This window comes from Peromyscus leucopus, chromosome 2 (assembly GCF_004664715.2).
Source record: "Peromyscus leucopus breed LL Stock chromosome 2, UCI_PerLeu_2.1, whole genome shotgun sequence".
NCBI lineage: Eukaryota > Metazoa > Chordata > Mammalia > Rodentia > Cricetidae > Peromyscus > Peromyscus leucopus.
Genome location: NC_051064.1, coordinates 112,004,767 through 112,030,258, shown reverse-complemented (window position 1 = coordinate 112,030,258; position 25,492 = coordinate 112,004,767). Strand labels below are relative to the sequence as shown.

At 43.9% G+C, this 25,492-nt stretch overlaps 1 protein-coding gene across 1 annotated transcript in view; it reads right to left on the bottom strand.

Moving 5' to 3' along the window:
• Positions 1–25,273, bottom strand: part of Rab3b (RAB3B, member RAS oncogene family) — a 76,459-nt gene extending 51,186 nt beyond the window's left edge. The window contains exons 1-2 of the mRNA XM_028888777.2: positions 25,128–25,273; positions 13,039–13,266 (exon numbers count right to left, since the gene is read on the bottom strand). Of these exons, the coding sequence (XP_028744610.1) occupies positions 13,039–13,266 (228 nt within the window). The 5' untranslated portion in view covers positions 25,128–25,273. The remainder of the gene's footprint in view (positions 1–13,038; positions 13,267–25,127) is intronic.
• Between the last annotated feature and the right edge of the window lie 219 nt (positions 25,274–25,492).

Genomic DNA, 25,492 nt, shown 5'->3' with positions numbered 1-25,492 from the left:
AATGGGTCAAGGAAGAAATAAAGACAGAAATTAAAGAGTTCCTAGAATTCAATGAAAATGAAAGTACAACATACCCAAACTTATGGGACACTATGAAAGCAGTGCTAAGAGGAAAATTCATAGCTCTAAATGCACACATTAAGAAGATGGAGCAATCCCATACCAATGAATTAACAGCACAACTGAAAGCTCTAGAACAAAAAGAAACAAACTCACCCAGGAGAAATAGATGCCAGGAAATAATCAAATTGAGGGCTGAAATCAACGAAATAGAAAACAAGAGAACAATACAAAAAATCAATGAAACAAAGAGTTGGTTCTTTGAAAAAATCAACAAGATAGACAAACCACTAGCCAAATTAACCAAAAGGCAAAAAGAGAGCACCCAAATTCACAAAATCAGAAATGAAAATGGAGACATAACAACAGACAATGAGGAAATCCAGAGAATCATCAGATCATACTTCAAAAACCTGTACTCCAAAAAAATGGAAAACCAGGAAGAAATGGACAATTTTCTGGATAAATACCAAATACCAAAATTAAATCAAGACCAGATAAACCATTTAAATAGACCAATAACCCCTAAAGAAATAGAAACAGTCATCAAAAGTCTCCCAACTAAAAAAAGCCCAGGACCAGATGGTTTCAGTGCAGAATTCTACCAGACTTTCAAAGTAGAACTAATACCAATACTCTTCAAAGTGTTCCACACAATAGAAACAGAAGGAACACTACCAAACTCCTTTTATGAGGCTACAATTACCCTGATACCCAAACCACACAAAGATGCAACAAAGAAAGAGAACTACAGACCAATCTCCCTCATGAACATTGATGCAAAAATACTCAACAAAATATTAGCAAACCGAATCCAAGAATACATCAAAACAATCATCCATCACGACCAAGTAGGATTCATCCCAGGGATGCAAGGATGGTTCAACATACGGAAATCAGTCAATGTAATACACCATATAAACAAACTGAAAGAAAAAAACCACATGATCATCTCCCTAGATGCTGAAAAAGCCTTTGACAAAATCCAACACCCCTTCATGATAAAGGTCTTAGAAAGAATAGGAATACAAGGAACATTTCTAAACATAATAAAAGGAATCTATAGCAAGCCAACAGCAAACATCAAATTAAATGGAGAGAAACTCAAAGCGATACCACTAAATTCAGGAACAAGACAAGGCTGTCCACTCTCCCCATATTTATTTAATATAGTACTAGAAGTGCTAACTAGAGCAATAAGACAACAAAAGGAGATCAAAGGGATACAAATTGGCAAGGAAGAAGTCAAACTTTCACTATTTGCAGATGATATGATAGTATACATAAGTGACCCCAAAAACTCTACCAGGGAACTTCTACAGCTGATAAACTCCTTCAGTAAAGTGGCAGGATATAAGATCAACTCAAAAAAATCAGTAGCCCTCCTATACACAAATGATAAAAGGGCTGAGAAAGAAGTCAGAGAAACATCACCCTTTACAATAGCCACAAATAATATAAAATACCTTGGGATAACACTAACTAAACAAGTGAAAGACCTTTTTGATAAGAACTTTAAATCTCTAAAGAAAGAAATTGAAGAAGATATCAGAAAATGGAAGGATCTCCCATGCTCATGGATAGGTAGGATTAACATAGTAAAAATGGCAATCTTACCAAAAGCAATCTACAGATTCAATGCAATCCCCATCAAAATACCAACACAATTCTTCACAGACTTGGAAAGAAAAATACTCAACTTTATATGGAAAAACAAAAGACCCAGGATAGCTAAAAGAATCCTATACGATAAAGCAACCCTTGGAGGCATCACCATCCCGGACCTCAAACTCTACTATAGAGCTATAGTAATAAAAACAGCTTGGTACTGGTATAAAAACCGACATACGGACCAATGGAATCGAATTGAAGACCCTGACATTAATCCATGCACATATGAACACCTGGTTTTTGACAAAGGAGCCAAAACTATACAATGGAACAAAGAAAGTATCTTCAACAAATGGTGCTGGCATAACTGGATGTCAATATGTAAAAGATTACAAATAGATCCATATCTGTCACCATGCACAAAACTCAAGTCCAAGTGGATCAAAGACCTAAACATAAATCCAGTTACACTAAACTTAATAGAAAAGAAAATAGGAAGCACTCTTGAACGCATTGGCACTGGAGACCATTTCCTAAATAAAACACCGACAGCACAGACCCTGAGCACAACCATTAATAAATGGGACCTCTCAAAACTGCAGGGCAAAAGACACAGTCAATAAGACAAAAAGACAGCCAACAGATTGGGAAAAGATCTTCACCAACCCCACATCTGACAGAGGATTGATCTCCACAATATATAAAGAACTCAAGAAACTAGACATCAAAGCACTGAACAGTCCAATTAAAAAATGGGCTAAAGAGCTAAACAGAGAATTCACAAAACAAGAACTACAAATGGCTGAAAAACATTTAAAGAAATGCTCAACATCCTTAATCATCAGAGAAATGCAAATCAAAACGACTCTGAGATACCACCTTACACCTGTTAGAATGGCTAAGATCAAAAACACCAATGACAACCAATGTTGGAGAGGATGTGGAGCAAAGGGAACACTCCTCCACTGTTGGTGGGAATGTAAACTTGTACAACCACTGTGGAAATCAGTATGGCGGTTTCTCAGAAAATTAGGAATCGAACTACCTCAAGACCCAGCCATCCCACTCTTGGGCATATACCCAAAGAATGCTGATACATACCATAAAGATACATGCTCAGCTATGTTCATAGCAGCACTATTTGTAATAGCCAGAACCTGGAAACAACCTAGATGCCCATCAACGGAAGAATGGATGAAAAAAATGTGGTACATATACACAATGGAGTACTACTCAGCAGAGAAAAACAATGAAAGCATGAAATTTGCAGGCAAATGGATGGAACTAGAAAAAATCATCCTGAGTGAGGTAACCCAAACCCAAAAAGACAGTTATGGTATGTACTCACTCATTGGTGGATTCTAGATATAAAATGAACAATCAGACCACAACCCATAGAACCATAAAGGCTATATATATATAGCATGGAGGTCCCTAGGACGACTGTGGCATATAATAAATTTCAGTTTTACTCAATTATTGAAAAAAAATAGCCAAATGAATGGAAACACATGAACTATGAACCAAAGGCTGAGGGGCTCCCAGCTGGATCAGGCCCTCTGAATAGGTGAGACAGTTGATTGGCTTGATCAGTTTGGGAGGCATCTAGGCAATGGGACCAAGTCCTGTGCTCATTGCATGAATTGGCTGTTTGAAACCAGGAACTTATGCAGGGACACTTGGCTTAGTCTGGGAGAAAGGGACTGGACCTCCCTGGACTGAGTCTAACAAGATGACCACAGTCCTCGGGGGAGGACTTGTCCTGGAGGAGGTGGGAATGGAGGGTGGGCTGGGGGTAAGGGGAGGGCGTGGGGGGGGGAGAATAGGGGAACCCATGGCTGATATGTAGAACTGAATGGTATTGTAAAATAAAAAATATTTATCAAAAAAAAAAAAAAAATACTGTCTCAGAGGGATCCTGTTAAATATGAAGATGTAAGTAGGTAAAGTGTGCTAGAATTAGTAGTGATAATTACACAGTTTTATGACTATGCCAAAACCCTGAATGGGCCCTCAAATGCTTTTTCAGGGCTGGAAAAATAGATCAGTGGTTAAGAGCACTTGTTCTTACAGACAACCTGGGTTCATTTCCCAGCACCCACATGACAGTTCACAACCACCAGATATATATAGTAGCACACATCTTGAATCCCACTACATGGGAGGCAGAAGCAGGCAGAGAACTCTGAGTTTGAGAACAGCCTCATCTATGTAGTAAGTTCAAGGCCAGCGAGAGCTATATAGTGAGACCCTACATCAAAAATTTTTGTTAAATCACTGAACCATATACTTGAAAATATCATAGTTTTATGGCATATGAATTATGCCATTTAAAATGTTATTTAATACATCATAGTAGGATCTTGGAACAGTAAAAGGACATTAGTGTGGAAGACTACCAAAATCTAAACAAAGTCTATAAATTTGTTAGTTATATTGTAGCAATGTCAGTCTCATAGTTTTGACAAATGTCCAATGGTTCTAGGATATGTTAACATTAGAGATAATATGTGAAGGATCATGGGAATTCTCTGTTCTATCTTTGAACTTTTCTTAAACCTAGAAGTATCCAGATTAAAATTTTATTTAACATAGATGTCAGACCATGTCATTCCACTGCCCAGAATCTACAGGACATCATCAATATTTGTGTGCCTACTGCTATCCCATGTATTTGTAGGTAGGGACATTATAGCACCAGTCCCTGCTGAGCCTAGAACAGCTAGGTACATAAGAGGCCCTCAGAAGCTTTTGCAGGGCTGGAGAGATGACTCAGTGGTTAAGAGCACTTGTTGCTCTTGCAGAAGATCTGAGTTCAGTTCCCAGCACCCACATACTGGCTCACAACCACCCTAACTGCAGTTCTAGAGGTTCTGATTCCCCTTCTGACCTCCTCGGGCACCAGGCATGTACATAGTACACATACATATATGAACCAAAACACTCATACACAGAAAATAAAATAAATAAGATATTTTAAAGCATTAAAAAAAAAGCTCTTGCAAATGTCCTTTCTTCTCCCTGTAAATTCTCTCCCTGACACAATCCTGAGATCCTTGTATTCATTTGTCAAGATATGGTAGAAATAAACTTCAACTGTGAAGCCTTCAGTGACTTTTCCAGGAAGAAATATTTCTTCATGTGTGGGTGTACTTGTTCATGTGTGTATGCATATGTAGACTTGTGTGTGGAAGCCAGATGCCAATGCTGTGTGACTTCTTATTCTTTAAGATAGAGTCCCTCACTGAATGAATAAATGTTCAAAGGAAGTTTAGCTGATTTTTTCCCCCACACTAGTCAGGGTGGATGAAAGAGGATCAAAGCCCCTCTCCCCGCTCCTGAATCTGTCTTGGGGGACTATCTCCAATACTCAAGTGGGTTTGCTGGTTCATTTGTTTACAAATTTCAAAGGTAAACTATGCAATTGTGACCTGACTTCCCACAGCCTTTGCTATGATGGTAAAGTCAGATTGAACCTCCTCTAGCAGCTGGCTCCCACTGGCTTTGAGGGGATGAAAGTGTCAGCATGTCCCTGGAGACACACCGAGGAACTTGCTGCCTAGAAAAATCGATTTTGATCATCATGAGAGCTGAGTACAGGGTGGTGCACTCGGCAGCTGCCTGGCATTCCTAGAGCCATAGGAGCTTGTCGGAGCCCCACCCAGTCTCTGCTCAGTCTCCAACTCTCCCGCGCTGCCCACCGATCTCCCTATAGGTCTCCAGATTAGGATCAGATGCCTCCCGGAGATGGCAGAGAGAGCCATGTGGTCTTGTGGCTGTGTGTGTGTGTGTGTGTGTGTGTGTGTGTGTGTGTGTGTGTCTGTCTGTCTGTCTGTCTGTCTGACTCCACAGTAAGGTTTTAGCAAGCCTGACTGCTAAAGCCTCTAATCACATGCTTCATCTTAGTTTTTATGAGTAATAAGGCTTTCACATTACTCCCCATCCCTCTGACTCCTACATCTATCTCTAAATTGTTTCCAAATTTAGGTGAAGAAGAAAGGGAGGACCATTTATTGATCTCCCTTGGATCTTAATAAGAACTATTTGTTGGGCGTTTACTCTGAGGCCAGCACTATCTCTCAAAATGTCACCAACAGAGCAAAGTAACTGACGTAATGGAGGTACGTACAAGTGCCACCGTCACTGAGCACTCTGAGGAATGGGCTGAAAAGAAAGACAGGCGAGCGGCAGGCCTGGGGGCAGGGACAAGTGTCTGTGCATCCTTTAAGCAAGCTGGAGAGGCCAGCCAATCCTTCCCTGGTTGTGACATGAGTAACCCCAGACGGATGAGACAGTCCCATTTAGAAAGTCTTGACATGAAAGAACGCTTCACGGGTGGGAACAGCAGAGGCGCCATTTCTGTCTTTCCACAGTGGAAGCCACTGGTGCTGCATCCTATGGCATGGACCAGGCCTGGAAGGATGGGTGTGATGAAGGCCGTTGGCCTTTTAAAGCTTTTAAAAGCTGTGGATATATAAAAAAGGCTGAATCCCAGCTCCAAGTCAACGGATGAGACTTAAATCACAGCTCAACATTTCCCAGCTCCAAGCCGCAGGCCTGAGGTTGAAACAGGCCTATTCTTTTCTTCAGGACCCATAGGACAGATGGGAGAAACGTCTCCATCCTGGGCTTAGTTTCCATCTCCCCCACTACTGTGAAAATTCACGTGAGTAGGAAGAACACATCCCCAACCTAGCACAATGTCCTGCATGAGCCTCCTGAATGACTCAAACAAGGAGGGCTGCCGCTGAGCTCGGCACAGGGAACCTGACGTCTCTGACCTCAGACATCCCTTTTTTTCTTTAAAAATTATTATTATTATTTATATCAGAGGCAGGCAGGGCATATTGTGCCACTGAATGCATACAGAAGTCAGAGGACAATTCTGTGAAGTTTGTGTCCACCTTTGTGTAGGTTCCAGAGATTGACCTCGGGTCATCCGAATTCGTGGCAAGCACTTTTACCCAGTCAGTCATCTGGCCAGCCTTGGCAATTCCTTCTTTCGGGACATGACTACCTGGGTCAACTGGAAGGTGTGAAAGAGACAAAGAACTATTTAAAGCAGACACAAGGAGCAGAGAGGTGGCTCACTAGGTAAAGGCCGTGCAAGCCTGATGCCCCGAGTTCCATCTCTGAAACCCACGTAAAGGTGGAAGGAGAGAACCGAGTCCATAAAGTTGTCTTCTGATACACACACATACACACACACACCACCACCACCACCACCACCACCACCACCACCATTGTGATTGTTCACATTTGTATCACCCAGATACATCCACAAATAATAACACATTTTAAAAACCTTAAGCACAGGCTGGAGAGATGGCTCAGAGGTTAAAAGCACTGCTTGTTCTTCCAAAGGTCCTGAGTTCAATTCCCAGCAACCACATGGTAACTCACAACCATCTGTAATGAGATCTGGGGCCCTCTTCTGGCCTGCAGGGATACATGCAGACAGAACACTGTATACATTAAGTAATATATATATATATATATATATATATATATATATATATATATAAAACCTTAAGCACATATGAAATGAACTTCCACCGCTGACAATGCCCACTTTCCACTTGACAAATTCCATTTCCCCACTTGTTCTTGAAAACAACCCATGAAGCAAAGACAGCAAAGAATTAGTTCTCCAGATTTGGGGAGACAAGTGCAGGGAGGGGAGAGGGTCACCCACATCACACAGCAAGCCGGGCAGACATGGGACTAAAACCCAAGATGCTCAAGTCCTAGATGGGCTTTGTCCTTCCCCAGACCCGTGGATTCTTCCCCTGACCAGCAGATCAACAGGCCACACACACAGAGGGCAGAAGCCCTCCCTGCTCTCCTCTTCCCACAGGTCTCCCGGGGTTGCTTGGCAACCAGAACCAGCAACAAATGGCCTCTCTCCAGTTGGGTCTGTCGCTTTGAAGGTACTTGGTCACCTGTGTGTACACTCCCTATGAATGAGGCTTCACTCTTAATCCTACCTCCCCAGGAAGATTTTCTCCTCTGATCCTCATTTACTGGCCTCTCAGGAAACAGAGGAAATACTCAAGGACCTACGAGGCAAGAGAATAAAGAGAGCCAGGTGCCCCATGCCATCACCCTCCACTGTCCCCAGAGATAACAAAAGCTCCAGTTGTGGGTGGTCCTGCTGAGGGATGTTCCTCCCCTCCCTCTCCCCTCTCCACGTGGAGAACAGCTTCCCGAAATGCCCTAGGAGAGCTGGGCTGGAGAAGCTAAGTAAACATTGCATACCACGCTGGTGAGTCACTAGGTTTTGGTTTAGCACTCCTGCAACTGGATATGACCCAAGAGTCCTTTATCTGTGGACCAGGAGCCAGAACCTGAAATAGAACCTAACATGTCTTGTATGTGGCGGGCACTATGTTCTGCTGCTGTTCTAATGCTCATCCACAACCCTACAGAGAGTTACAATAGGAAATATTAGGTATTTGCAGACACAAGGTGACCTACTGGAAGTCACACAGCTTTAAAAAAAAAAATCACAGAATTTTTGTGTAAAAAGTATAGAAGGAGTATGTGTTTTCCTCTCTCTGTCTTCATAATACATTGATCATCAAAACTAGTAAATTCCTAAGTCTCTTTCATTTCTAGTCTATTTGTCACTTTGCCACTATCATAAACTGAATGTCTGCGTCCTCCTGAAATTCATATGTTCAAACATAGCTTGAAATGCAGCTGCACTTGGAAACGGGACCTCTAAGATGTTATTAACATTATTAAGGCATAAGGGTGAGGCCTTGATTAAGAGAATTAGTGTCCTGAGAGACACCAAGAACCTTAATGCTCTGTTTCTCCTGCATGGCCACACAGATGGAAGGGAAGAGGTGTCCTTTGCAGTCCTGCCTGGACCCTGATCTTGGACTTGTCTCTAGAACTATGAGAAAACCACTTCTGCTGCTAAGCCAGCTAGTCTGTGGTATTTATTACTGCAGCCCCAGTAAACTGACACATTTGCTGCCTTGGTGACCTTTTTATAGCTGCAACAAAACACCATGACCATGGCAACTTACTTTTAAAAAGCATTTAATTAGGGGCTCACAGTTGCAGAGAGATAGAGCCTCCTACCATCATGGTGGGGAACATGGCAGCAGACAGACAGACATGGTGCTGGAGCAGTGGCTGAAAGCTCTCATCTTCATCCACAAGCATAAGGCAGAGAAAGTTAACTAGGAATGTCATGAGCTTTTGAAATCTCAAAGTCCACCCCCATGGACACAGCTCCTTCAACAAGACCACACCTCCTAGTCCTTCACAAACAGTTCCACCAACTGGGGACCTAGTATTCAAACATACAAGCCTATGGGGGACATTCTCATTCAAACCATCACACTTGCTTTGAAGCCTTATTATCGCTACTAGTATTAAAAAACTTTATTGTAAATAACTCACACAAAAAAAAAATCACACAGTAAGATTATCCAGACCCAAAGTCTATACATCCCAATGATTTTGATACATTCAGAATTCTGAAGTTGCTGCATTTTACACTTTTACTATAATTTATATTTTTATGCACCTATCCAACACACACACAAAAACAAAAACAAAACAAAACAACAACAAAAAAACACCTTGAAAAATTCACAACAGAGTGAACACTAGAAAAACAGTTTTATATCCTTTTTCATGAGTTCTATGTCCTTTAGGTTTGGACACTTAAAAAATATCCAAGCCACTGGGTGACTTTAATTGTCCTTCTCTTTTATAGCTTGGTCAGTATTCATTTATTTATTTTTAAATAGTTTCACAATGTCGAACTGATACAGAACTTAATGTATACAGTTTTATGGGTTTAGATCCAAACCACAGTTCCTTTATCTCATTTCCATCTATCCTGCATCTGAAGCCAGGAATTTTTCTAAGATGCAGATCTGTCTTTGTCAAAACCCTTCCGTGGTACCCCCAGTGCTTATCATTAAGGTCTCCAAACATATCCATTTAAGGAAGAAAGGTTCAGGCACAACATACACATAGCTTACCTATGCATACTCTTGGGCACAGACTATGTTGAGATATATGAAATGAAATAAGAGCTAGATAGATGACGTAGTCCGTAAAGCATTCCTATGCAAGCCCAAGGGCCTGAGCTCAGATTCCTAGCACTCTGTCAAAGACAGGTGTGGTTGTACACCCTGTGATCCTAGCTTTGGGAGAGCTGAGACAGGGTCCCTGGTGCTAGCTGGCCAGCTAATCTTGCCAAATTGGTGAGCTCCAGGTTTAATGAGATTCTCTTTCAAAAAATGAGGTGAAGAGCAATAGAGGAAGAAGCCCAGGGGTGGCAGTATGGGTCAGTGGGTAAAGGCACTTACCTTCTAACGACAGGAGCCTGATGACCTGAGTTCGATCCCCATATGTAAACGAAGAACTTTGGAGCTGGAGAGAGGCCTCACATACCAACCAAGAGGACTCAAGTTTGGTTCCCAGCACCAACTTGGGATGTCTTAAAACTGCCTCTAACTTCAGCTCCAGGGAATCAGACACCCTCTTTTGGGCTCCCCAGGTCCTGCACTCACATGAACAAACCCACACAGGCACACATAATTAAAAATAGTTTTTGAAAATTGATCTCTGGTCCCTACATGTATGCAAACACACGTGTGGGCATGCACTTACCCCATCCACACAAATACAGCAAAAATGAAACAATGTTTAAATTTTAATATAAACAGTATAGAAGTTATAATTCTGCTACATAAAAATCCTTGAAAAAAATTTTAAGCAAAGCAATGAGATTGACTAAATCAGATCTAGTGAGATCCTCATTGATTTTACCTGGGAACATGGCTGACAAGAAACTTGTGCCAGGAAGTTGGAGACAGGTCAGTCAACTACTCTCTTATATCCACTTGGGTCACTACACTTAGCATAGTCTTCAATAGGAGGCTTCTTTATAGGACTCTTGAAAAGCCACATACCCATTGTGGGGTTTCATTTAGTTAAAACTAAATAGCATAATCAATAAATCTACTTAAGCCAGGCGCATCAAAAACTGCAAACGCTCTCAGTGCACCAAGGTGTGAGGGAGCCACCACCACCAGTCCTTAGACAGGTAGAACGCCTCCGGCCTCGAGATTTTTCAGCTGTAGGATACACCACCATCTAGTATAGGAATCACGAAGGAAATCCATGCCAACCTACATAGTAAATACTAGTTAAAACAAATCTACTCTGCATTAATAGATTTTAAAGCAAGTTCTAGTATTTTCTTCAGTTCCCTAAGGAGTTGTCAAGTGTGTGCCATCTGGCCAACGGCAAGAGCTGTTTGTGTTTTATGCAAGGTTCCCCCAACCCCATCAGTTGCCTATAGCAGATCTCTCCTCTCTCTCTCTCTCTCTCTCTCTCTCTCTCTCTCTCTCTCTCTCTCTCCTCCATCTCTCTCACAGCCTCAATCCAGTTTCAAAGTATTGATCACCATATCCTATAGACATGTGCTTTCACGCATTCCGGTGCTGGGGTTGACATTAGATAATGTTAGTGAAAGTACCTGGCACATAGTAGGCGCTTTCCTATATTCATCAACTCTCACCACAAGGTAGGTAGACCACATGAGTGGTTCTCCAGTTCTAGCCTGCCTTAAAACTGCCCACTAGCACAGATTTGGGGGTTCTTGCCTGCCTTAAAACCACCTGGGAGCACAGATTTGGGCTTTATCTCCAGCATTTTGGAGTCATTGCATCTGTGGTGAGGCCCAAGAATGAATTTCTAACAGATCCCCAAGTGTTGCTGGTATGGCTGAACCACAATTGGAGAACCAGTAAATTAGACAACCTTCAGAGCTTCTCCTATTTCTAATGGTTTATGATGTTTCAGTGCCTTTAATAGGGAGTCAATGGACACTCACCCCTCTAGAAATTAATATTTAACATTATTTTAAGTGGAAATGTGGTCTAAGATTTCAGATGCACAATGTAAGGAAAATAGCACATAATTCAGAGTTAAAGTGTCACTTTGTGGCTATGTGGTTGACCTAAGACAAGTTAATTTCTGAGGTTTTGATTTCTTCTGTAAAATAGGACTGCATATTAAAATACTATGTGCCTATAGATAGAAGTTGCCTCCAATCCCAACACTCAGGAGGCAGAAACAGATGAATCCCCATAGTGAGTTCCAGGCCAGCCAAGGCTAAAAGATGAGACCCTGTCTCAAAAAATGCTATGTACCCCCATAACATTTATGTGTATTAATATACAAGAAATAATTTGTAAAAATAGATGTAGACTCTTACAATAAGATACATACACAATATATTATTATACATTTATTAAGTATAATAGACCATAGCATCACATTTTGATTATTTCACAAATTTTCAACATTTCCAACTGCAGTGCCAAGCTATTGCTAAGTACTCTGACAAGCTTCTCAAATGGTGCATGCTTTCTTAGTACCATCAGCAGACAACGATGGTAGTTGAGTCTCCAACTTCTAAGACTTCTAAGACCCGTCCTCCATGATCCTTTCCTCCCAGTATCTGGACAGCTGTGTACCTTCTTCCCACACTCGATCAGTGACCAAGAGAATACTCCAAGGCTATATCACAGATATTGCCATTTTTAATTTGGTTTCTTAGCTCTCCAGCTGGGGAAAACCAGCTTTCATACCTATAGTGAGGATGGTGAAGCGTGCTAAGAGAGCCAGATAGGAAGAAAGGAAGGAAGGCCTCCTGCCAACAGCCAGCACCAGATATGCGAGTAAGCCACCTTGGAAGTGGATCCTCCAGCCCTCGTCAGCCCTTCAGCTGACTGCAGCTCAAGCCAGTATCTGGCTACACTTCATGAAAGGCCCCAAGCAAACCCTACTGCCAGACCCACTGAAACTGTGAGATGATCAATTATTACTCTTGTTTTTACATCACTGAGTAATTTGTTATGCAACAATAGATAACTGATTTCTAACTAACATCTATGGTATGTGTACTGTGTCCCAGGAACTACGCTCAGCAACCATCTGTAACTAGATGAGATTATAATCCCTCTGCCCCCAACAAGGAAAGGGTAGCCAAGAGGGGTTAAATAACTTAGTCATGTTTCTATGGCTTGGAAGTGGTAGAAGTAGAATTGAAACCCAGTCTGTAACTCTAATGCCCTGTTTCTTGGTCACTCCGTTATAAAAGCCAGAATAAAACCTTCCAGACAGTTAAGCAGCAGCAATTGAACCCCCGCCCTGCCCCAGGAGAATAAACATGTTTAAAAAAATGGGGGCAGTGAAGGCCCAGACCTGAAATGGCATTGATATCCGATGCTGTACGACCCAGATGTTGCAAGCCAGGCCCACCTCCTAGGCCTTGTACCCATAGCTAGCTACATCTCATTCTGCCCACAGTGCCTGCCCAGCACTCACCCATATCTGCAGCTTCACACGCTTCTCATGACGGTAGACTGTCTTCACTTTGAAGTCAATGCCCACGGTGCTGACAAAGGCCGGGGTGAAGGTGTCGTCAGCATAGCGGAAGAGGAAGGAGGTCTTACCGACGCTGCTGTTGCCAATGATGAGCAGTTTGAACATGTAGTCAAAATTCTGGTCAGAGGCATCTTTGACTCCAGTTTTACCATCAGTTACTGAAGCCATCTGCAAGAGAGGCCTGTGATCACTTTGGTGTGACTTTGAGTCCCCAACCTTTTAATGGTCACCTACCATCACAGAAGAAATACTACTCAGGGCTTCCCCACCACGGTTCGTGCCCCAAATGTTGTCTCAGGATTGGGGTGGAACCCAGCTCCTCCCATTCATTCTTTCAACAAATATTTGTTGAGCACTTCGCCCTGGGGTGAGCCCTCTGCTGAGCATAGGGGTGGGGGTGTTCAAATATGAATCAGACATGGTGACTGATCTCCAGGTTGCCACAGAAAACAATGCAAGAACAGGAAAATGCGACCAGCGGGACAGCAGATAAATGGCAGCCTGGTAGGTCCTGGTGTACCCTGGAGACCTGGTGACCAAAGAGAATCCTATAAGAGGGCAGGCTCCATAGTGAATTGCCATTCTCTGTTTTTAAAAATGTTTTGGCTTCCAACAGGTCTTTGGAGAAAACCTGAACTGTCCACCTTCACAAAGAACCAGCTAACTCAACCCTCAACTCTTTAAGCTGTCTCCCTCAACCATTTCCCCCATCTGCCTATGCCATCTTTATATCAAAATACGCCACTGACTTCACTGTAATCCGAAGATGTCACTTTGTTTTCCTTTGTCCCCACTTTATGCATATAAAGTGTGTGTGTATGTGTGTAATATATATATATATATATGCATATACTTTATTCCCCACCCCTTCTGCCTCCTCTTCCTCTACTGGGTGCCTACCCATCCTCATAGTGTCCCTTGCCCTGAGCATGGCAGAGGCACACTCTGCTCTTCCTACACTCCCACTTCCCCTGCGGGCACCTACATCATTTCAGACTTGGTTACTGTGCCTCCTCTCTCAGAATGAACATCTGGAACCTAACATCCTCTGTTTCTGCATCCCTGGCTTCAAGCTGAAATCCCAGCCTATCACAACACTCTGAACATGTGTGAAGGATTAATGAAGTCACTTTCTTCCCTCAAGCCCTCAATCTCTTTGTCTGGAAAAAATGAGAAGAACAGTTTCTTGCATTTTCTCAGGAGAGAGAGTTGGTTTTTTTTTTTTTTTTTTTTTTTTTTTTTTTTTTTTTTTTTTTTTTTTTTTTTTTTTTTTTATGATTGAGAGTCATGTGGTGGTGGTGCACACCTTTAGTTCCAGTGCTCGGGAGGGAAAGCAAGGCAGATCTCTGTGAGTTTGAGGCCAGCCTGGTCTACAGAGCGAGATCCAGGACAGGCACCAAAACTATACAGGGAAACCCTGTCTCGAAAAAACAAAACAAAGCAAATGATTGGCATCATATTTGTCTGCTTTTTTTTTTTTTTTGAGGAGGAAAGGGTTTATTTGGCTTACACATCTCAATTCACAGTCCTTTGAGGGAAACTGAGGCAGGAACTCAAGGAAGGAACTGAAACAGAAGCTGTGGAGGAATGTGGCTTCCTGACCTCCTCCTCATGGATTGCTCAGCTTGTTTTCCTATACAACCCAAAACACCTGTCAAGGGATGACCCTGCCCACAGTGAGCTGGACCTTCCCACATCAATCATTAATCAAAAAATTCCACCCCACGCCCCCCAAAGACTTGCCTTCAGGCCAATCTGATGAAGGCAGATTGATGAACTCAGTTGAGAGTCCCTCTTCCCAGATATATTTAGATTTATGTTAATATGGCAAAAAGCCAACCAGTTAACACAGACATCTTTAAAAACTGGCAAACTTCACAGAGGTGTGAACATTCCTGATACTTCTATCCTTCAGAGCATGATTCTTCATTTCTTCATTCCCACATTCATCCGTTAGCAAATATATACTATGTGTCAAGTCTAGCAGCATTCCCTTCTTTCCTAGAACATCTGAATCTGAACCCCATAATACAGATCTAACCCTACAATCTAGCACTTGGGCTTAAGACTTCATTCATCTTCTTAAAAAAAATTAATGTGTGTGTGTGTGTGTGTGTGTGTGTGTGTGTGTGTGTGTGTGTGATTGTATACATGTGAAAGTCAAAGGTCAGCTTGGAGTAGTTGGTTTTCTCCTTCTACCATGTGGGATTCAGAGATTGTCTTAGTCACTGTTCTATTCTGTGAAGAGATACCATGACCAACACAACTATTATAAGTTGTGGGGAGTGGTGGCACACGCCTTTAATCTCAGCAATCGGGAGGCAGAGGCAGGCGGATCTCTGTGAGTTTGAGGTCAGCCTGGTCTACAGAGTGAGTTCTAGGACAAGCTCAAAATCTACACAGAGAAACCCTGTCTTGAAAAATAAACAACAACAACAAAAAAGCATTGAATAGGGGTCTTGCTTACAGTTTCAGAGGTTAGTCCATTATCATCATGGTGAGGAGCATGGCAGTACATAGACAGACATGGTTCTGGAGAAGTAGCTGAGAGTTCTACATCCTGATCTGTAGGCAGAGAAAAAGACTCTGGGCCTGGCATGGGCTTTAGAAACCTCAAAGCCCCAATGACACACTTCCTCCAACTAGGCCATACCTCCTATCCTTCTAATCCTTTCAATTGGTACCACTCCCAAGCAAACACATGAGCCTAGATGGACCATTCTTATTCAAACCACCACAGGGATTGAACTCCTGTCAAGCTTTGTGGCAAGCACTTTTACCCTGAGTCATCTCATCAGCCCTGGCCTTTTTGTTTTTTGAGATAGGCTCTCTGACCCAGAACTTGAGGCAAATCCTCTTGCCTCAACTTCCCAAGTGCTAGGATTAAAAGTGTGAGCATCAAAGCCAGGCAGTGGTGGCACACGCCTTTAGTCCCAGCACTCGGGAGGCAGAGCCAGGTGGCCTTTAGTCCCAGCACTCGGGAGGCAGAGTCAGGCAGATCTCTGTGAGTTCGAGGCCAGCCTGGGTTACAGAGTGAGTTCCAAGAAAGGTGCAAAGCTACACAGAGAAACCCTGTCTCGAAAAAGAAAACAAAACAAAAAAACAAAAAAAGGAGGGTCAGTAGCTCAGTGGGTCAAAGCACTTGATGGCACCTGATGACCAGGTCTAACCCCCGGGAACCTGGCTGGTGGAGGAGAGAACTGACTTCCCTGAAAGTTTGTCCTCTGACCTCCACACAAGTGGCACACAAACACAAGCGGTGGCACACAAGCAAGAACACAAACACACAGAAAGTTTTAAATAAATAATTGTAAAAAGAAAGAAGGAGTGAGCGAGTAGATCTGGACAGACTCTAGGGACAAGCAGCCAGTGAGCGTACAAACAAAATAAAGCTCTCTTCAAGATCAGATAAATACATCAGACTCTGAGCCACCCTTTAGCAAAACTTCCTCACTGTCTTCTCGTTCTTTGCCTTCAAGAAGTTTTCATCTCAAGTCTTCATCCGAGACCCTCAGCTTCATCTTTAAATTAATCTGCGCCTCAGGAAAATGTTCCCTGAGCAAGTGTGGAACATGCCCTGGATAGTATTTCCATGGAGGAAGACAGTGAGGTTGGAAGAGACAGATGGGCACCACTGGCTACTTAAACGGTCTTGTAAACCTTCCCTTTTAGTTTACACATCCTCCTTCAAGAATGGGTGATTCAGGACTGCAGAGATGACTCAGTAGTTAAGAGCACTTGCTGTGTAAACATGAGGACATGGGTTTGGATCCCAGCACCCGCATAACTCACGCATGCCTACAGCCCTGGCACTACCATAGTAGAGACAGGAACTCACTGGGCCTGGCAACTTGCCAACCTAGACAAACCAGGAAGGCAAGCTCCAGTTCAGTGAAATACACTACCTCAAAGGAATATGGTGACGAGCGCTAGGGAAGTACACCTAATGCCCTTCTCCGGCCTCTGCGTACACTTACCTACGACCATTGCATGTGTGCATGTGTGGACACATACACACACACACACACACACACACACACACACACACAGCATATACTTGGACAGACACACACATACACATAAATAAACAAAAAGTCATTTTAAAGTTCTTAGATTTTAAAGTACATTCAAAAAGTACTGATATTTTAAAAATTCTTCATTAATACTATTCCAATGACATTTACAGCTACAGTCCACCCTGTGTTATTGGCCAATCCTCTCATGTTATCTTTCTCTCTAGGAAGAAGGGTGTTTTCAATTTTAAATGTTTTTTGTTGTTTTGGTTTGTTGTTTTCTGTTTGTTTGCTGTTGTTATGGCTTTTGTGTGTTTGTTTGAGACAGGGTTCCTGTCCCTGTTTTTGAAACAGACAGCTCCAGCTGGCCTGGAACTCACAGAGATCACCTGCCTCCACCTGCCAAGTGCTGGGATTACAGGCATACACCACCACACCGACTAATTTTGTTTTGAAAGTTGTTTTCTAGTCTTTTAAGAATTACATTACACTTATTTATTTATTTATTTATTTACTTATTTATTTATTTATTTGCTTATTTATTTACTTATTTATTTATTTATCTATCTATTGTGTGTTTGGGTATGTATATGCCAAGGCATGCATGGGGGGGGGGTCTGAGGACAGCTCTCAGGAATCAGTTTTCTCCTTCCACCACGTGGATTTCAGTCATTAGATTTGACAAGTGCCTCTACCTGCTGAGCCATTGCTCAGCTCTCTTGTCATAAATTACACTGCAGTGGACGTTTTTTACAGAAACCTTTATCCATTTTCCTAATATTTCCTAGGGACAGAGTCCGAGAAATAAAATTGCTGATCAGAGGGCAACTTTACTAAAACATAGATTTGATTCTTAACTCGATTTCAGGTCCTTTATCTTGTTTTATCCTTTAAGGTAAATCTGAAAAATGAAAGTTGGGTGGATGGGAACCATTTTTCCCATTTGAATTAGGGGGATTTGGCAAAGCCTCAGAGCTAAGAGCAGAGACTAGATGTGGTAGCCTGCAGTGTTCGAGATGTTTAAAACTGCTGCTCTAGCCATCAGCTGAATTCCTGAAGAAGTCATATAAACTCTGTAAGCCAGAGTGTTTGCCCTAAAACAGGGGAAATATCACCTACTTGGAGCTATGGCATAAATAGAATCAGCAGGACTATATATAAACAATCTGGTGCTGATTTTTGGTTTGTGGAAGCTATGCAGTATTTATTATTTTATTGACCCTTTTAATTCTCCTCCTCCTTCTCCTCCTCCTCCTCCTCCTCCTCCTCCTCCTCCTCCTCTTCTTCTTCTTCAATTTTCTGAGACAGGGTCTTTCACATAGACCTGACTGTCCTGCAACTCACTATGTAGACCAGGTTGGCCTCAAACTCAAAGAGAACTGCCTGCCTCTGTCTCCTGAGTGCTGATATTAAAGACATTCACCACCAGGTCCAATTTTTATTTGTTTTTGTTTGTTTGTTTGTTTTTGTTTTCGAGACAGGGTTTCTCTTTGTAGTTTTGGTGCCTGTCCTGGATCTCACTCAAACTGGCCTCGAACTCACAGAGATCCACCTGGCTCTGCCTCCCAAGTGCTGGGATTAAAGTCGTGTGCCACCACTGCCTGGCCATGTCCAACTTTTAATTCACTTCTGCAGTCAACTCTTTCAACCATCTTTCTCCTTGCTTGGGCTCTATTACTTGGGCCTGTTTTATAATGAATTGGCTGCCTCCCCTTCTGAACTCAGGGCAGTTTTAGCCACCTTTCACCTGTCAGCACTTATAGTGATTCCTTAGGGGATGTTACCTCTTTCAATAAACATATATCTATTTTTTCCAATTTATCAGAATTGAAAATGTAAATTTCAATTACTTTTTCCACTATATAGCCAGTTTAACACTTTTTAAATATTTTTAAATTATTATTTATGGGGCCTGGAGAGATATCTCAGAGGTTAAGGGCACTGGCTGCTCTTCCAGAGGACCCAGGTTCAATTCCCAGCATCCACATAGCTGTTCACAACTGTCTGTAACTCCAGTTCCATGGGATCCAACACTTTCACATAGCCCATATATGCAAGCAAAACGCCAATACACATAAAATAAATTTTTAAAAAATTATTATTTATGTGTAGGTATGTGAATTTGTTTGAATTTATACACCATCTGCATGCAGGAGCCCTTGGAGGCTAGAAGAGGGTGTTGGGTCCCCTAGAGCTGAAATTATAGGTAGTTGTGAGCCATCCAGTATGAGTATTAGGAACCAAACCCAGGTCCGTAGAAGGAATCTTAAAAGTTCTTATTAATAAAATCAAACCTGAGCCAGGTATTGGGGTGAACACTGGAAGATCAGAGAGACAGAACAAGCCACAGCTAACCTCACCTGGCCAACTTCTCAGCTGGTCTTGTTTCCTCAGACTGGAAGCTTCTGTGTCCTCATCCCAATGGCTCTCAGTTGAACTGCTGCTCGAAAGCCTGAAGCTTAACCAGTTAAAAGCTTCTAGTTCCTGTTCCTCACACCTTATATACCTTTCTGCTTTCTACCATCACTCCCTGGAATTAAAGGCTCGTTTTCTGGGATTAAAGGCTTGAGTCACCATGCTTGGCTGTATCCTTGAACACATGGATTTCTGCCTCTGGAATGCTAGGATTAAAGGCGTGTGCTACCACTGCCTATCCTAAGTATCTAGTGGCTTTTCTGTTCTCTGACCCCAGATAAGTTTATTAGGGTGTACAAAATTTGGGGAACACAATACCACCACACAGGTCATCTATAATAATAGTAAGTCCTGCAACCTACACTTTTTTGGGAGGCAGGAGCAGGATATTGCTTTGGAATTCACTATATAGCTGGTCTTGAACTTACGATGTTTCTGCCTCATCCTCCCAAATGCTTGAATTACAGATATGTCCCACCATGTTCAGCAATTTTACATTCTTAAATTGCTAGGATTAAAAGGATCTGGGAACTGGGTATGTTGGAACAGGCTTATAATATTAGCACTTAGGAGGTAGAGACAGGAGGATCGGGAGTTCAAGGTCATCCTCAGCTTCATATCAAGTTTGAGGGTAACCTAGGCTATAGAAGACCTTGTTTAAATAAATAAATAGTTTTTAAAGGGGAAGCTTGAGGCTTCTTTTTATCACAACAGGAAGCCTGGGTACTGGTTCCAGTTTTCCCAGTAGCTCAGTTCGTGAACCTGGCAGTTACTCAAGCTCAAAGCCTCAGTGTGCTCATCTGGGAATAACAGTGACTCCATAAAGCTGCTGTAAAGTTTAAGTAATAGAATGAATATAAATATGCTTCATTCATTGTGTTGACTATACACATACATACATACATACATACATATGTGTGTGTGTGTGTGTGTTCCTATAGAACCTGTGGGAAACTTGCCTGCCGTTAGTAATTATGCTAAAAGCAGGGGAGTGGGGAGTGATAGGAAGAATACAAGTTTCATTTTAATTTTTAAAGATTCATTTTTATTTTGTGTATATGGGTGTTTTGCTTGTTTGTATGTCTGTATACCACATGTGTACAGTGTCTGCAGGGGCCAGAAGAGGGTGCTGGATCCTCTGGAACTGGAGTTACAGATGGTTGTGAGCCACCACATGGGTGCTGGAAATCAAACCCAGGTCCCTAGCAAGAGCAACAAGTGCTCTTAACCACTGAGTGATCCTCCAGCCCCAAGAATATACATTTTAAACTCTGACCTGATTTATCTGATCTACCCATCCCATCACTTGACAGGTAAGAAACACTGAGGTTCTATAAAGAATAGTGATTTGTCCAAGGTCACATGACAAGCCAGTTGTGGGCCAGGCTGTCTGTTACCGCATGTCTCCCAGAATTTGGCTGGGCCTAAAAAAAATAAAACCATAACAAATTTCAGGTGAGCAAAATAGCATTCTCAGGATGGAGCATCACATCACCACACCACATTTACCATACTGTATTGTCAAGTCTGCTTATTTGGACTCAGTATAGCTTTCCTGATAGGTTGTATGAGAACAGAGAGAGGCGGAGAGCAGAGTGAACGGGTTCAGACAGAAGCCCCCTCGAGGGCATCTTCTCAGGTGGGGGGCAGGGCTGACATAGACATTTGGTAGAGAAGCAGAAAGCATCCCAGCAGGCAGCCGCCTGAGGCAGATCTGAGCAGACAGGTCACTGCACAGTGGTGCACACAGAACTGCATTTGTACGATAAGCATCAATCAAATCTTCCCTCTTTTGTGACAGTCTCATAAAATGATAAAGCCACCAAGCTCACTGTCTCCATGGCAAGTAATACAGATGAAGGCCCAGAAATGATCTGGGAAGCCATTCTTGGTCCCAGACTTGGGGGAGGGGGGGATGTCTCTTCCAAGGGTTGTTATGAAAAACAAATAACCCTTTCGGTCTCGTGGGCAGGCAAAAAAAAAAAAAAAAAAAAAAAAAAAAACCAAACCAAACAAACAAACAAAAAACACACCTAGGGAAGAAGGTGACTTCAGCTAGGAAAGGGTAGCGCAAGAACGGAAGAGCCCTGCGATCCTGCAGGAAGAGATGGACTCAGTGAATGCAGTGGAGAGGGAATGGATGTGCTTTCCTGATGGGAGTCAGAGGACTCGCCATGGCATTAAGTCTGAAAGACCTGGGCTGAGTACGGCTCTCACAGTAATTATACAACTATTGGCAATTCACACGCCTAGCCTTGAATGAGTGAATAAAACGGCTTTCCAGAACAACTTTAAAGTCAGCATGTGAATGAATGCTTTATAGGATCTGGGAGGACAGATGAGTCAGTCGGTAAAACACTTGCCTCAAAAGCAGGGGGACATGAGTCTGACACTTGGGATCCAAGACAAAAGTGCTGAACAGGGTGGCATGTGCTTGTCATCCCAGTACTGGGGAGGCAGGGACAGGAAGGTTCTGAAGGGCTGGCTGGCCTGTCATTTAACTTTATAAACCTCTTAATTTAAAAATTATCTGTTTTGTGTGTAGGTGTGCAAGTGCACACCTGTGGCCGTGCTCACGTGGAAGAGGTCAGAGGACCGCTTGCAGGAGTCGGCTCTCCCCTCCCACCATGTGGGTCCCAGGGATTGAACCCAGGTCCTCAGCCCTGGCAGCAGGCACCTTTACCCACTGAGACTTCTTGTTAGCTTTGCGGGTATTTTTAATCAAGTCATCCTAAGTGATGGAAGTAGTTTGGGGTTCAAAATCAAACAAATTAGACTCAGTTTCCTGTTCTATTGTTTATTTGTTATTGCCTGGATAAGGGAACTCACAAGACAGTCTTCCTCCTTCGTGAAACTAACTTTGTTGGGAAGATTGTGGGAGATGCATTTACCACAGCATATTAAACGTTCAGCGAACGTAACTCTCTGCCCTCCTCAGGGAACATTTATTAAAGACTCCGTCAAGCTCTCTTCTGACCTCTACGTCTTCAGTGTGGCTCACTAGCCCCTATACACATCATGTACACACACACATAATAACAATAATAATAATAGCAATTTTTACAAATTAAAAAAACTTTTAAAGGGAGTTGGGTGTAGGTGTGAATCTTGTTCTATTGTACGCCATCTTCCCCCGAAGCACACTTTCCCAATCTGTTCCTTGGTTAGACCATCCCCACCTGCCAACCTATCACCACCAACCCAGCCCAGCCTCACTGCTTTGCCAGGACTCTTAGAGCCATAGAAACACTCTCAGAACAGCCCCCACTTACTGAGGACTCACTAAAAGCTAAGCTGCATTCTGCTAGCTGCTTCAGAGGCATTCTCTACCTTCCACACAAGCGAAGCTTCATACATCTTGGTTTCCTCCCTTCCGACTGGAAGGGGCTAACCAAGAGTGCCATTGCACAGGCACACACACCTGCACAGCCACGGTGGCTTCTCTGGCGCAGTGCTTTACAGTTTACAAAGCTCCCGTCAACTCACATTATTCTCCTGGACTCTTACCACCCCAGCTCAGTTACTCACTCAGTCCACAGTCACTGCACACCCACAGCGTGGCCAGGCCCTCCGTGAACTCCGCAGAGATGGAGCAGGGACCTCATGAGCGCATTCTCAATTACTGAGGTTTCCTTTCACATCGCAGTCCCTCACCTTTCCCCATGCTGCGTCTTCTGACAGGAGCATGCATTACTCCAGCGCTGGCTACATCTTTCATGTCCAAGAGACTTCGCTGGCCCGTCTGCCATCCTCAAATCCCTCTCCTCTGCTCCCAACACGCTATGGCTTCTGACTCCCACAGGTGGCCTTTCCCAACTTCCATGGTCTTCCTCTGTTTGTTTTTTATTTATTTTTATTTTGTGCAGTGTGTATGTATGTGTTTGTGAGTGTGTGTATGTATATTTGTGAGTGTGTATGTATGTGTGTGTATGTATGTGTGTGTGTGTGTGGTTTATGGATGGAGGCACCTTTACACCACGTGCCTGTGTGTCCACTGCACCCCAGACGCTAGAGGAGGGCCCTGATATCGTCCTCTATCCCTCTTCACCTTACTTTTTTCTTCTTTTAGATTTTTTAGATTTAGATTTTTAGATTTAAATTTTTTTATGTGTATGAATGTCTTGCCTATAGTGCCTGTTGTGATCAGAAGAGGGTCTGGAGTTAGGATGGTTGTGAACCACATGCTATTCCTAAGAACTGAACCCTTGTCCTCTACAAGAGCAACAAGTGCTCCTAGCTGATAAGCCATCTTTTCAGCCCTGACACTTTTTTTTTTTTTTGAGACGGTCACATTTCAAGCTCCAGGGGTCTGCCCGGTCTCTGTCCCCACAGCTGGGGTTCAGGCAGAGAGATCATACCAGGCTCTTCCATGCTAAGGATTTGAACTTAGGTCCTCAAGCTTGCACTAAGTACTCTCCTCTTCTGTGTTGGGGCACAGAATGAGTGTGCTCTCTCTGCTTGTATGAAGGTACACACATACCTGCTCATGCACACACACACACACCAACACATCCACATACTTTCTGTTTAGAGCCTACAGCTTTTCATCTGGATTCTGGGAGGGAGGGATGGAGAAACCCTCTCCACTCTACACCTCTGTTGGCTTCTGGAGGCTGTCATCTTGCCCTCGCAAAGCCTCTTCCATGCTTGGATTCCAGGATAGAGTTGCGTGTGAGATGAATTTTTCTGTCCACTATGCTCTTCTTGCCCGTGACACCAGTTGGCATTGTGGTCGGGTCCAGTGCCTGCTGCCCTCGTTCTGTGAGGAGCCAAGGCTGTACTCAGCCCTCATTCCCACCTCACCCGCATGTGGCCGCCTCCCTAACCTGACCCATCACCCCCACAACCTCACTGTCCAAGTTCCCTCAAGGTTCCTCTGCTTCCAGCTGCCAGATCCTATTCCACTCCAGAGCCGCCTCCTCCATCCTGGCCAGAACTCAGGTGCCCCCGGCCCGCACATGGGGCCACAACCCTCCCCCGTACCTAGTCCCAGCCACTCCCTCTGCAGGCGAGGTAGACCCAGAGGACTTCCCACCTTTGCCTTCTTTCAAGCTTGTCCCCTCCAAGCCCCACCCCTCTGTCTCCATCCACTTGCGACCCTCACACGGGTACCCGCTGGGCTCGGTTCTGCACCCTTTCACTCCCAGCTAAACCACACTCACGTCCCAGAAGCCCTAATTCTCAAGCCGACCAGATACCCGCTCCTGCCCGGCGCCCCTTCTTTTCAGCCCTTGCTCGTGTGCTCGTCTCAAAGCCCCTCTGGCCCACCCCAGTTCTCCACCTGCACACCCGCCTCTCTCTTGCCTTCCCTCCATCCTCTCAGCACCCCTCCGCTGCCCTCAGCAGCCTGGCACCCTCTCCCTCTCCTTCAGGCGCCCCTCACTGCCTGCAGTTGCTGTTCATCGGCCCCCAAGCCCCAGTGGTCGCTGCTCCCCGGCGGACCTGGGAATCCGGGGTGCGAGGCCAACGCTCCTGCTCGGCTGCTGTGCGGGTGGGTCCCTGGCGGCCTCCCGCAGCCCCTCTCCGAGTCCCCTAAGATGCCTTGCCCTCGGTCCCCTGCTCCTGGGCTGCCTGGAGCTGGGTTGTGGCCGCGCCCCTTACCTCGGACAAGAGCTGGCTCCCGGGCTGTCGCACCTGGCGGTGGCGGGCGAGAAGCGAGCGGGGCGGGTCTGGTTCCCACCTCGGCTACGGAGGGTTGAGGCTCTGGCTAGAGATGGGTTGGGTTCCCGCTGGGCTCAGGCCCCGCCCCTGGGCGGAACCCGTGTAAGACTCGCCCCGCCCCTCCGTCCCTGGCAGGTGTAGGGAATTTCTTGGGAGCCCCAGACCTTCTATATCTGGGTGACTATTATGATCTGCCCTAATTCTTAGTCCACGTTCCGTTTAGTCTGCACCTACAGGGTGTTCAGAGGGCTTTGACGATGATGTAGATGATGACGGTGTCGAGTTTTGCTAATTTAGCGAGCACA